At 49.3% G+C, this 12466-nt stretch overlaps 1 protein-coding gene across 18 annotated transcripts in view; it reads left to right on the top strand.

Moving 5' to 3' along the window:
- GALM (galactose mutarotase) overlaps positions 1–12466 on the top strand; it is a 69001-nt gene that overhangs the window by 54835 nt on the left and 1700 nt on the right. For 6 of the 18 annotated variants that reach the window (XM_042852726.2, XM_065590876.1, XM_065590879.1 and 3 more), the window contains exons 6-7: positions 10277–10418; positions 11497–11671. In XM_042852726.2, the coding sequence (XP_042708660.2) occupies positions 10277–10418; positions 11497–11671 (317 nt within the window). Of the gene's footprint in view, positions 1–10144; positions 10419–11496; positions 11672–12466 lie in introns of all 18 variants that reach the window. The other 12 variants (XM_065590871.1, XM_065590872.1, XM_065590870.1 and 9 more) reach the window with 4 other exon arrangements.

The raw sequence follows: 12466 nt of genomic DNA on the forward strand, positions 1-12466 counted from the left end.
GAGCACTCCTGCTGTACCAGCTGCTCCTAAAACTGGCCTTATACCCGTCTCCCACCCAGCAGCAGAGGCCCCTTCCCAAGACCTAGGATGGGCAGGAGCCAAAGATCCCAGCAGTCCTAGTAGAACACCAGTGCCTCCCTAGGGACTGGGGAGCTGGCACTGTTTGTGAGCTCTGAGGAGCAGAAGGGAGGCCCCTGCCCAGCTAGGGCAGAGATGGCTGCTCTCGCACTGAAGAGCTAACAGTTTTGGGTGAGAGGAAGCAGAAAACTGATTAATTTGTGCAGCTAAGGTGGAAGAGACCAGAGAACTGATGAGCTGGGGGTGTGAGGAAATGGAGGGGGCATGGCATTATGGGTACGTGGGGGACGAATGAGGGAAAGTTGGGGTGTCTGACATGCGGGGAGGGGTGAGCAGTGATGGAATGGCAGGGTGGCGTGGTTGTCTCATGTGGGAGAGAGTGAGTGTCTGGCATGAACGATATGTGAGAGAATGAGATAAAGTTTGGAGTGAAGTGTGTCTGTCTCCCCTCTGTCCGCCCAGGGGTCTGACAAGTGTGCGTGCATTTGTGTGTGTGTGTGTGTCCATCCCTCTGTCCACCCAGGAGTCTGATGGGCGTGTGCCCTTCTGTCCACCCAGGGATCTGACTGGGGTGTGTGACCCCCTTTGTCCACCCAAGGATTTGATGGGTGTGTGTGTCCCTATGTCCATCCAGTGGTCTGAAGGGTGTGTCTGTGTGTCTGTCCGGGGGGGCGTGTCTACATCTGTATCAGTGTGCGGGGTGGGAGTGCTGTGTGCGTTGGCGTTTCTGGTAAGCCTCGGATAGCAAAATTTTGCTGGAGCTGGTAGGTTTTATTTCCTTGACGTTTTTGCAAGTCTGCATTACCATATGCCTTCCGGCTCCGCTGTGGGCAAGTCACATTGATTTGCACCTGGGGGCGGGGGTGAGTAGATCTAGATGAATCTGCGTCATTACTCCTCATGCGTCTCCTCTGGATCCAGGACCCAAATCAGCAAGAGACTGAATGTAGGCACATCAGTATTCCCCTGGGCTTCAGAATGCAAAAGGGCATTGACTTCAGTGGGACTGATGCCATGCTTAGAGTTAAGCCCATGCTAAGTACAAGGCACTTACCTTGCTGAATTGGGACCTTAGTGTAATGTTTCAATGGATGCTCTTGCATTTTAAGTGATATCTCTTTCTTGAAAGTTAGCAATTACCTGGCTGGTTATTTAAGTTTTTAATTGCACCTTGGCTTGATATTCCTGTTTTCTGTATCTATTTGCCTTTTAACATTTTGGATAAATGAATCCATTAAGGCAAAAAAATAGATGGATATTCTGTTCTTAGTTAGGCGGAGGTTGTGTATATTTTAAAAACCATTTTGTGTGGGACTTTCTCTTTTTTTTTTTTTAGCATAAGTAGACACCTGAATAAAACAGCTTCTCTTTTTAAAGTGACTCTTCCTCCACTCTAATGTAGTCAGTAGAATTCTACATTTAGATCAGTTCGAAAGCCACAAAAATGCATGACTTGTAAGATAAAGAGTGATTCTGAGCATTTGCAAAGAAGAACTGGTGCAGAGCAACTGATGAGTTCAAAGTGAGTAGATCTGAAAAGTCAGGGCAGTCAGCAGCGAGGTGAGGCTGTGACTGCTGATGTGAGAAGAGAAATGTCCCCAAACAGGGACTTCAGAGCAACAAAAAGATTAACTGTTTGATGGGAAGTTTGTTGTTCCATTCAAAGTTACCCTCATTGGCGATAAATCCGAGCAAATAAAAACCTGGCAATTGCCAGGAAAATAGTTCATACAAAACTTGATCACAGACGGCAGCACTGCACCAGAGAACCGATGGCTGTGATCCGTGGCCCTCATCTCCCACTGCCTGTCACTTACACCTGTGCTTCCAAATCTGGCTGGCAGCGTGTGGCACCTGCTGTGTGGCATAATTTCCTATTGTCAAGGCCTGTGCTGAGTGGAGGAAGAGTCACTTTAAAGAGAGAAACTGTTTTACTCAGGTGTCTACTTGTGCTAAAAAAAAAACACAGCCCCACACAAAATGGTCTTAAAAGTATGCACAACCTCCACCTCACCCACCAAACACAGAATATCCAACTAGTATTTTTGGCAGCGTTTGACACCTGCTCTGTGGTATTGTTTCCTATTGTAAAGGTCTGTGCAGGGAGTGGGGAATGACGGCCCTGTGTGACTCTGAAGAAGGGGATGATATTCAAAGGGCAGGTAGGCACCGAACTCCCATCTGTGCCTCTGAAAATCTCCCCATAACTTATAACTTTTTGGTAATGGGTTTGAGTGCTTTGGGCTCAAACAATTCTTAAGGTCCACTAGAAGTGGAGAGATCACACTCTGTGACCTTGTCCTCTCTACTGGCTTTATTATTAGCATATCAGGTGACTATTACATTCTTCTCTAGCTTCTCTCTACTTCTTCCATTTGCATTTATTTATCAATATGTTTCTGGTGATCACCTATTCATGTGCTGAAGTGTGTGTGTTAGGGCTTCTAAAGAGTGATTATGTGGATATGTTCTTTTACACTTTATTTACCAATTGTCACTTGTTATGGCACTTAAATACTAATAATGTCAGAGTATGGCAGGCCTGGTGGGGTACGGAGTGCACGCTGGAGCCCCCTGGTTTGATCTGCCATGAGTAGCCTGCTGTGTACTCTGAATGCAGCATGTGAAACATGTTTAATTCTACCCACAGTCCTGGTGGAGTTTGGTCCATTATTCTCCCTACACCTTTCCTTGGTTACATAGTCCTTGGCAGTATTTGTTGCCATATGGGTATAACTCTTGATGTGCAGAACAAACCCAGAAGTTTCTTGTTAATTTCAGAGGGTTTGATGATGCCTGTAAGGGCCAGTCTTGTGTCCCAGAGTTCCATGGTCCACAGTGTGAGGGGCGCATAAACTGCTGTATCTCTTTAAGGAGTGCATATACTGCTCCCCACATGGCTAGCCATCTCTGCTGATTGGTAGTTGGGGATGGAGTCATGGCTCTGCCCACTCCCTGCCTCTCTGGTGGGAGCCCCATCTCAGCAGCCCCTGCACTCCAACACACTCACTGTGTGATCACATAAGGCCACAGTCTAGCAGCTGATAGTGATTTATAGCAAAGCCAAGTGATCTGCAATAGCCATTGCCTCATTGCAGCAGTCGGTGACACCACACAGCCACGTGCGCAGATCCGGCTCTATTCATAGCCAGCTTGTGATTTGTACATCGAGGGTGCTTGAAGGTAAACCATGAGCTGTCATCAGGAGATGGGGAAATGCTGGTGATCATGTGACCAAGAGTACTGCACAATACCAGCATGTTCATGAAAGTGCTGGGTGCTGGGATCCTCAACCACAGAGAAAATATGAAGTTAGATCCTGAGTCAGTCTAGATCATTTTATGTTTCTAGAATAACTAGCTGCAGTCGGAGGTGGCCTCATCTAGCCTTACCCCTCATCCATTTCCCCAATCAACTAATCACTGTGTGTGTTCTGCATAGCAATAAGGAGATGGAGGAAATCAATGGCAGCCAAGGTCAGTTTGTGTTCACCATTGGAGTGACAAATATCTAGCCACTCTTTGGGAACCATGGGCCAGATCCTGAGGGCCAGCTAAGCTGTGCCGGACACAGAGGGAGTGGGGAAAGCTGGCTCTAGGCAACATCTCTGTTCCCCTAATCCTGGGGCTGTGAGGTTCTGCAGGACGGGACAGGAACCTGGGTCTGCAGGAGGGCAGACACAAACCCGCAGCCATGGTAGGGCTGCATGCATTACCGTATAGACCGTGTGGAAATAAATACCACAGGAAGTACTGCCTCAGGAGGAGGAGACTAGGAAGTGTCTGTACAACAAGATGGACTCCCCTGTTGGCTGTAATGGTGGACATGCCTCTTGGATTGATCTGGGACGCCTGACTCCAGTACTGACTTTCGGAGCTGTTCCTAGCCTCTGACTGCCACTGCTCTGACCACTAGGTATGACTGCCCAAGCCCCAGTCATGACTGACAGACTGGCTAGGCAGTAGTTTCTCTGGTGGAATTTGCAGCAATCTCAGGGCTGCTCTAAATTATGCCAGCAATAATGTTCCCATAGGGACTGTTCTACCAAGGATCACCAGAGTCCAAGATGCTTCTGGCCCACCCCCGTGCCTAAGGGGATGCTGGAACAGGTAGTCAGAGCTGGCTACATCTACTTTATATACCATACAGGGACTCTCCTACAGTAGGGTAATCTACCCATAAGGGGAGCTTTCTAATTGTCCTGTCTGAGAAGCACCAATCAGTTGGACGGGGGCCTGAAGATCTGCTGTGTCTATGCTAAAAAGCTGAGGTCCTCTGATCTGAATGTTCTTCCTCTTCTCTTTCCTTTCAGTAGAAGTTTAAATCATGGCTTGGTCTCAGTTATCTTTCCAGCCTACTTTAGGAGATCATTGTCTCTTGTTCCAAACCATTTGCCGTCCGGTTTGCCGCGTGGTGGAGGCATGTTATGCTGCCATGATGCAGGACGCCCAGCCACAGGAGCTCTCTGAAGCAGTGGAGAGAAGGGATGTGGAGGAAGTGGTTGTGGGATATGACTAAGAAAACTTGCAGTGAGTGGGCTTGTATCAGCTTCGGTGCCTGAGAACTGAGCATGGTTCACACAGGCACAAGTCAGGAGGTGCAGTCTCAGGCGGCTTGCAGCAGCTACTCCTGCTGGAAAGAGGCAGCAGCTGACAGTGGTGGAATTGAGCAGGGTGGTTAGAGGATGTGGCACTTGAGGTTTATGAGGATTGGCCTGGAGATTATCCCTAATTTACAGCCTGGGAGAGACACAGAGGGGAAGTGGCTTGCCCCAGGTCACCATGCCTCTTGTGACAGTAGGAGAAGGGAAAGAGACACCACAAATAACACCAATAGCCCTTTGTGTTGGGAAGTGGCTATCACCTAGGTCTAGCAAACTGTTAAGGCTGTGCACCTCACACCTCTCCTTGTTTTGTTATCTCTTTAATCTGAGCTAAGGGGCCCAGACTGAATGCATGTTTGCACTTTGTGGGAAAACACGGAGACTCACAATGTATCAGTCACTGGATCACTGGAGATCCCAGACCTTATGGCATGGCAGGCTTAGCCTCCAGAGAAGTGGAAGGAGGGAACTGCTCACTTAGTGCATAGGCCTTCTCCCCTCTGACCGAGAGCTTGATCCAAACCCCACTGAAGTGTGGGGGAAGACTCCCATTGAATTCAATAGGCTTTGGGTGCGGCCCTGACACTGAGCAGCAGGATGTGAAATAGAAAGGCCCAGAGAAAGGGAGCAGTTTGTCACCTTCTAGCGCTATAAGGAAGTTCTTGTGTTGCAAAGTTGTCAAGAGTTTGCTCATCTGAGAAGAGAAAGCGCACTGTGGTTACTGGGATCACAGCCACCTTAGAGGGAAGCAGTCTGAGCAAAGGGACAAAATGCAAGATTCAGCATAGCTTTTTGATGGTTCCCATAGACCTGTGACATCGAAGCCGCTCTGGGTCTGTAGGGGATGCAGCATTTTCTACTGGGATCCCCACAGCAGAATTTCCCATTGCAGTGCAGAGCGTAAAACAACACTGGGGTAAAGACAGACCGGACTCGCAGTGCTCCGAATGTGAAATAACAACAGTGAGGTCAATGGCATTATACCTGTGGGAGTGGGTGGAGAATCAGGTCCCCAGTTTCAGAAGTTTAGCTCCCTAAGGCTAGAGCATTTGAAAAGTGGCTACTGATTTTGCATGTCTCAGTTTTTGGGTACCCAATCTGAGATCCTGGGGGCCAAACTTTCAGAGGGGCTGTCCCCCCACAACTCCTGTCAAAGTTAATGGAAGCCTGTGGGTACTTGGCGCCTTGGAAAAACCAGCCCTAGGTATCACAAGCTGGGTTCCCAAAGTCTGAGGCATCCTGAAATTAGTGTACTCGTTTGAAAGTGTCGGACTAAACAGTTACCAGAAGCCCTTGTTGGCTTTGCTGTTCAGATCCTTTGTAGTAGGGCTTGGGACCCAATTCACTCTTAGAGGCGCTATTGATACAAATGTAGGACTCTATCCAATGGCAATGGAGATGCTTCACTGAGCACTGGATCATCCCCTTAGTTAGGTAGTGACACATGCACACTGGATCTGCGCCGTGTGAAACCAGTGCAACAGGGCCATGAGAACAGCTTTGCTATTGAACACGGCTCATTCCAAAAAGGCATGTCTCTGAGTCAGCCCTGGAAGTTTTGATATCAAATTCACCTTGTTTTGAAGCAAAATGACTTGATTCTGAGTGTCAATGTGTGTTTGCGGTACCAGGGGGAGGAGGGAGGAAGTAGATGTTCCATCTGCTTAATTATTTTACTGTTGACTGAGTTTTGAAAAATCCTACGTGCCCTTCCTTAGCGTGAGCAGCGCTTTGCTTGTTGAGAGAGCCGACTGCTGTTTTCAGTAACCAGTTCTAAGATTGCTGTTTCTTAGAGCTGCTATCTAGAGAAACCACATACAGCAGTTGCCTCGTTGAAGCAGGTGTGCTTGCATGTTAGCATCTTTCTACTTCTTCTAGGGGTGTTGCTCTATGGGCCTTCTGTGATAACAGAAGAGAATTGCAGAACATCTGACCGTGCCTTGGTGGGTTTACTCTGGAAGTGCGGGGAGCTGGAGAATGTTGTGTGCACTTCATGCTGACTTGCTACCTCATGTCTTAACATTTTAAATCCCGTCTGTTATCATCAGGGAATATACACAGAGAGTTGGGGGGTGGGGGTGGAGAAACAATTTACACTCTGTCTGAAAGGCTGCAACATAACACGACTTTATCTCTTAGAATCCAGAAGTCTAACACACACACACACTAAATGGACCGAGAGACAAAGCAGGCTGCTCCCTAAGGCAGAGAAGCACAATTCATCCTACTTTAGGCTGGGTCACTGCATACTGACTGCTGAAGACCCAGATGGCACACTTTCCTCTGAGCTGCCCCTAACCTGCCAGCAAGACCAGAAAGCCTCTTGGAACCTAAAGTAATGGCTTGTAATTTCAATACCATGTTCAGTACCCTAGCCCCAGGGGAGCAGGGAGTTATCCTGGTTGTTCTGAGCTTCTGCAGAATCTCAGTTTTCACATAAAAGGAAGAGTAGGTTTCTAGCCTTTATGGTTGTGAGTGTAACCAGTGTTGTATTGATCGGGGTTGTGAGCATCTCTCTGGCCAGGGGGTTGCATTGTGTATGTCTGCCTAGAGTGGGGGGTGTGAGGATGGGTGAGAGTACCTCCATTTATCCAGGGTGTGAAATGGGTATAGGTGTGTCTCTCCATCCAGAGCGGTGGTGTGTTCATCCCAGGGTTTGAGAGCATGTACATAAAAAGACCAAGATTCCCTTTTCTCTCTTTAAGTGAGTGAAAATGGGTGAAGTCAGAGCGCGCCCAGGAGAAGATCTCCCTCTCAAGAATAAACCTGTATCAGTTCTTTTCTTGCTGGGAGTTTCTGCAAGATACCCTAGAGAACAGCCCATTGATCTCCCCTGGTGAGCTGTAGGTCCAGCAGCTCCTTCCTCAGCCATGCACACTGCTACTTAGGCCAAAACATACTGTGGCACAGCGAGGTCGGTTAGAAGTGTGAAAGAACCCGCCGGATAGAGCAGCTATGCTGACAGCTGTGCAGCCAAAAGCCCTCTGGTAACGTTGGTCAGGAAGGTGGTGTTCCTATGCCATCAGAAAAACTCCTGTCAGCCTAGCTGTCTGTACTGGGGGCTCTGCTGGCATCACTCTACTGCCATCGGCTCTGTAGTGTGGACACGGCCTTAATTGCCTTCTTCTTTTACTAAGTCTCTTTGTCGCTTCCATTTTTCTCTCCTCTCTGACTCTCTCCCACTTTTTAGACTCCGAGAGGCCGCTGCAGTGACGCACCACGCAGTAACGTGAGCACAGTGTTCAGACTATGCCTCGTCCCTTGCATTTGCACACACAGTGCGCTGCGAGCTAAGCGATCTTTTGCCTTCCTTGCAGCTGGCTCTGGATCCTCACCTGCCCCATTTCTTACTATAAAGCTTAAAAGCAGGGCATGCGTCCCCTGCCCTGCATGTCTCAGATGGCCATAGCTCGGCAGCGTGAGCTGCTCACCGCAGCCAACAGTGCCCCCTGCAGAGCCGGGGTGAAGGGTGCGTTTTGAAAGAGCTGGTGATGCCTGAATCTGCTGCTCAGCTGAACTCTGTCACCAGATTAACGGTGTCTCAAGCAGACGGGTGCGGAGGGGACAGTGCCTATTCATTGTGTGATGTCACAATACAGCAATGCCGAGGGGGACACTGCTTGCCTCTCCCCCTCCGGCTCTGCACTGCTGGTGTTTCTTGAACAGAGGCCCCTGCCCTCACAAGCTTTGTCACTTTGCAGATCACATTGGAGTGGATCTGACGTCGGGAAACGTCTAACAGCCCTGGCCCAAATCCTGAGGTTCTTACGCAAGCAAACGTCCAAACATCAATGAGAGGGAACAACCCCTGTGAATCTGGCCTTGTAACTAGAGGGTCACACACTCCATAGCTTCTGTGGGCTGAGCTTGGTGCAGCCCTCCATTCCCCCCGCAAGCTCCCTGTGGGCCACCACCAAGTGCCTCTGCTTCAGGGGTTCCCTGCAGCTCTGTGTGCCCCCATTTATTTTCTTCTCCCCCATACCAGAGCCACCCTGCCAGGGGTTCGGTGTGCTCTCCATTCTTCCCACCCCCAGGACAGGAGCTGTGTGCGCACCCTCATTCCCCTCACCAGTACTACTTGTCTTCAGTCTGTCTGGGAGGTCAGTGATTCAGGGTGTCACCATGGGGCAGTGCTGTGTTATGCTGGCAGGGCCATCAGCCAGCTCTTAGGGTTATAGACAACTACAGAGTGCTTAAAGCTGTGGCTTTGCTAATCAGTGGCAAGGGCTCCCTGTGCGTTTCCTTCCCGCCTTCTCATTTTCCAATTTCTCCCCAGATTAAAAGGGTTCTGCTTAGCGATGCCTAGAACATCCCCTGTGGCTTTGGAAGTGATCAGATGAGGTGTTCACAGATGTGCAGAAAATGCCGGGAAATGCTGTTGCACTGTGTGTAAAGCCTTGCACGTTTGGCCAGCTGTTATCCATAGCTGGGTGGTGTTTTGCACAGCAGGATGTGAAACATTGACTGTATTAATGCATTAGGGGCTGATTGTGCCATTCTGATGCCTGATTGCTGGTCTGCATGAAATTAGCCTGTGAGCTCGGTCCAGTTCACTGTGGGCAGCACAGAACCCTCCTGCACAGTGTCTTTGTTGGTGTCGCTAGTGAAAGCACCAAGGAGTCAATGGGAGACTAGTCTGTCATCCCTACAAGTGGTCCCTTTGGCGCCAGGTTGAGCCGTATTGGCTCTGTCCTGTGGGGAAGTCTGCACAGCCAGGGACTGTACAGGAACTCGTTCTGTCACGAAGCAAAGGGCTTCCATCTCTCAGGCTATCCACTTCTCTGCAGCATGAAATGCTCACTTTAAAAAGTTGTCTAAGGAGTTCTAAAAACACCTAGATTGTAAGGCCCTGATTCAGCAGATTCACTACTTAGAACATCAGTTCTTTGGGACAGGAACTGTCATTGTGTTCTATGTTTGCACAGCACCTGATGCAGGGGGACCTGGCCCACGATGGGGCTCCTAGGTGCTGCGGTATTGTTAATAATAATAATAATAATAATTAATAAAACACTCAAGCACATGCTTAACGTTAAGCACAGAAGTAGTCCCAGGAACGTAAAGATATGAATGTGCTTAATTGCTTTGCTGGGTTGGTAATACAATATGGGGCATACAGTCTTCAAGTAAGTAAAAGGTTGTTACAAGGAGGAGGGTGATAAATTTTTCTCCTTAACCACTGAGGATAGGACAAAAAGCAATGGGCTTAAATTGCAGCAAGGGAGATTTAGGTTGGACATTAGGAAAAACTTCCTATCTGTCTGGGTGGTTAAGCACTGGAACAAATTACCGAGGGAGGTTGTGGACTCTGTTATTGGAGGATTTTAAGAACGGGTTAGTTAGACAAACACCTGTCAGGGATGGTCTCTAAGACTTAGTCCTGCCTCAGTGCAGGGGACTGGACTAGATGACCTGTTGAGATCCCGTCTAGTCCCACGTTTAGTTCTATTATTTCTACCGCAGGGTTATTCACTGACATCGTTCAGTGTTTCAGAGCTGCAGTGTCCTTTTTTCTATGGTTCCTGGAGCCTCTTTGTGAGCTACTAGAACAGGCTGTCTGCTCATCGAGAGCCTCCCTGTGCTGTTTCCCCCCAGGAGAGGTGGCTGCGGTGCAGGACACAGCTTTTGATCTGCGGAAGCCGGTAGAGCTTGGAAAACACATGCAGAAGTTTCAGCTCCCTGGCTTTGACCATAACTTCTGCTTGGAACAGTCGGCGGCTCGACACTACTGTGCAAGGTGGGAACTCGATTGCATCAGCTGTGTAAAGCAGTGGTGGCTCCTTGGCTTCAGGTCTTTCTGGTTTGCACCAGTTGTGCTTGCAGCACAGAGGGCATCGACTGGGGACTCTGAAGGAAGGTCCCAATTTTCTGTCCCTTCCATCTACAGGCCCCCCCATTACCAGAGTATTTGAGCCTCCCAGTCTTTAATGTATTTCCCCTCACAAGAGGCCTGTGAGGCAGGGCCGTTCTGCTGTCCCCGTGCTGCAGATGGGGAACTGAAGCACAGAGAGATTGAGTGGTTAAGGTCACAATGGGAGCCTTGGGCAGGGAGTTGAACGTCTCTCCTGAGTACCAGGCTGGCACCCTGACCACTGACCCATCCTTCTCCCCTCTCCTTGCCCTGTTCTTCCTGGCTCCCTGCCACTCACCCTGTCTGGCTCTCACTTCCCTGGTCAATGCAATGCATGGCCCTTTCCCTCCCCCACGCCCTGTCTTGCTGCCCCATCCCCTCCACTCCCGTCCCATAGGCCATCCACTGCCATCAGCCTCCTGTCAGCGCTTTGTCGTCTTGGCCTCCTCATTGCCTGGGCATTTAGACTGCACTAATTGCCAGGGAGGCTAAGTGCCCTACAAAATTGCATGAGCTGCAGGCTGATCTTCTGGTTCCTCTAGCGGGCTTCTCATTAATGTCACTCTTCCTGTGGGGAAGCTGGGACAAAGAGGGGAGTCTTGCACTGTGTCCTGAAGTGCTGGTCAGTTCTTCTCAGACTGTCCTCTTTCCTTGCTTTCCAGGTTTCGTTCCTTCCCCCTCTTGCTTTCTGTCTTTGCTCCCTGGGTACAAACCTGCCTCTCTTTATACAGCAACAGAGGGTCCTGTGGCACCTTTAAGACTAACAGAAGTATTGGGAGCAAAAGCTTTGTGAGGTTCTTACCCACGAAAGCTTATGCTCTCAATACTTCTAAGCTTTCGTGGGTAAGAACCTCACAAAGCTTTTGCTCCCAATACTTCTGTTAGTCTTAAAGGTGCCACAGGACCCTCTGTTGCTTTGTACAGATCCAGACTAACAGGGCTAGTTACTTGTCTCTTTATACAGAGCACACCATCCCCCTAGTGGCAGGACGATGGAGGTTTACACCACTCAGCCTGGGATCCAGTTCTACACTGGAAATTTCCTGGACGGCTCGCTGGAGGGGAAAGGGGGCTCTGTGTATCCCAAGCATTCAGCCTTCTGCCTTGAAACACAGAACTGGCCGGATGCAGTTAATAAGGTAACTATTGCTGTCCTGGAAATCCGTACCAGCGCTGGGGGGAAGGGCTCCTCTGAGCTGATGGAAGTTACACACACGCTCATGGAGACGCAATGGCTCCTTAGGCCTGGTCTACACAGCTTTGTACCAGAAGATCGATGTTGGTTAGGGTGTGTGCCTCCTAATGTAGATGCAGTAACTCCAGGGTCATGACAAAACACCACTAGGAGCACCACAAATAACCTCCGCTTCCTGGATCTCAGTTTGGATTCCGGTTTCCAGGAATGTATTAACCAAATGCACCACCAGCCCCCCCCCCGCAGCCCTCCCTTTCCCCCCACAAGCTCTCTGTGAACCACCTCCCATCCCCTTCCATTTCAGGGACTGCCTGCGGTCCCTTCTCTTGTGCCAGGTGTCCTGAACTGTGTCTTAGCAATGAACGGTTCCTACAGTACTCAGGCCTGACATCGCTTCGCCCATGCCCTGCTCCCGTTCGCAGGTGTGAGAGCCTGTGAAAACACATGTGGCATCCTGCAGCCAAACTCCCCCTCCCGTGGGAGAGCTGTGCCTGGAACAGAACAGCTGTTTTAAATGCACAAAACGACGCCAATGCTGAGGCTTAAAACAAATGTTAAACTAAGCTGTTTGAAGTAGCCTATTTGGTCCTAGCATTTCCATTGCAGGAGCAGCAGTACATGTGTCCTTAGTTAGTTAACAATAAGCAGTATCAGGTTAAACCACCTCCCCTTAGAAGGCTACTGTGACAATTAAAAGGAGCATGAGGATTTTAGATCTTTTTACCAAAGCTAAAAATGG

This window comes from Chrysemys picta, chromosome 3, assembly GCF_011386835.1.
Source record: "Chrysemys picta bellii isolate R12L10 chromosome 3, ASM1138683v2, whole genome shotgun sequence".
Lineage (NCBI taxonomy): Eukaryota > Metazoa > Chordata > Testudines > Emydidae > Chrysemys > Chrysemys picta.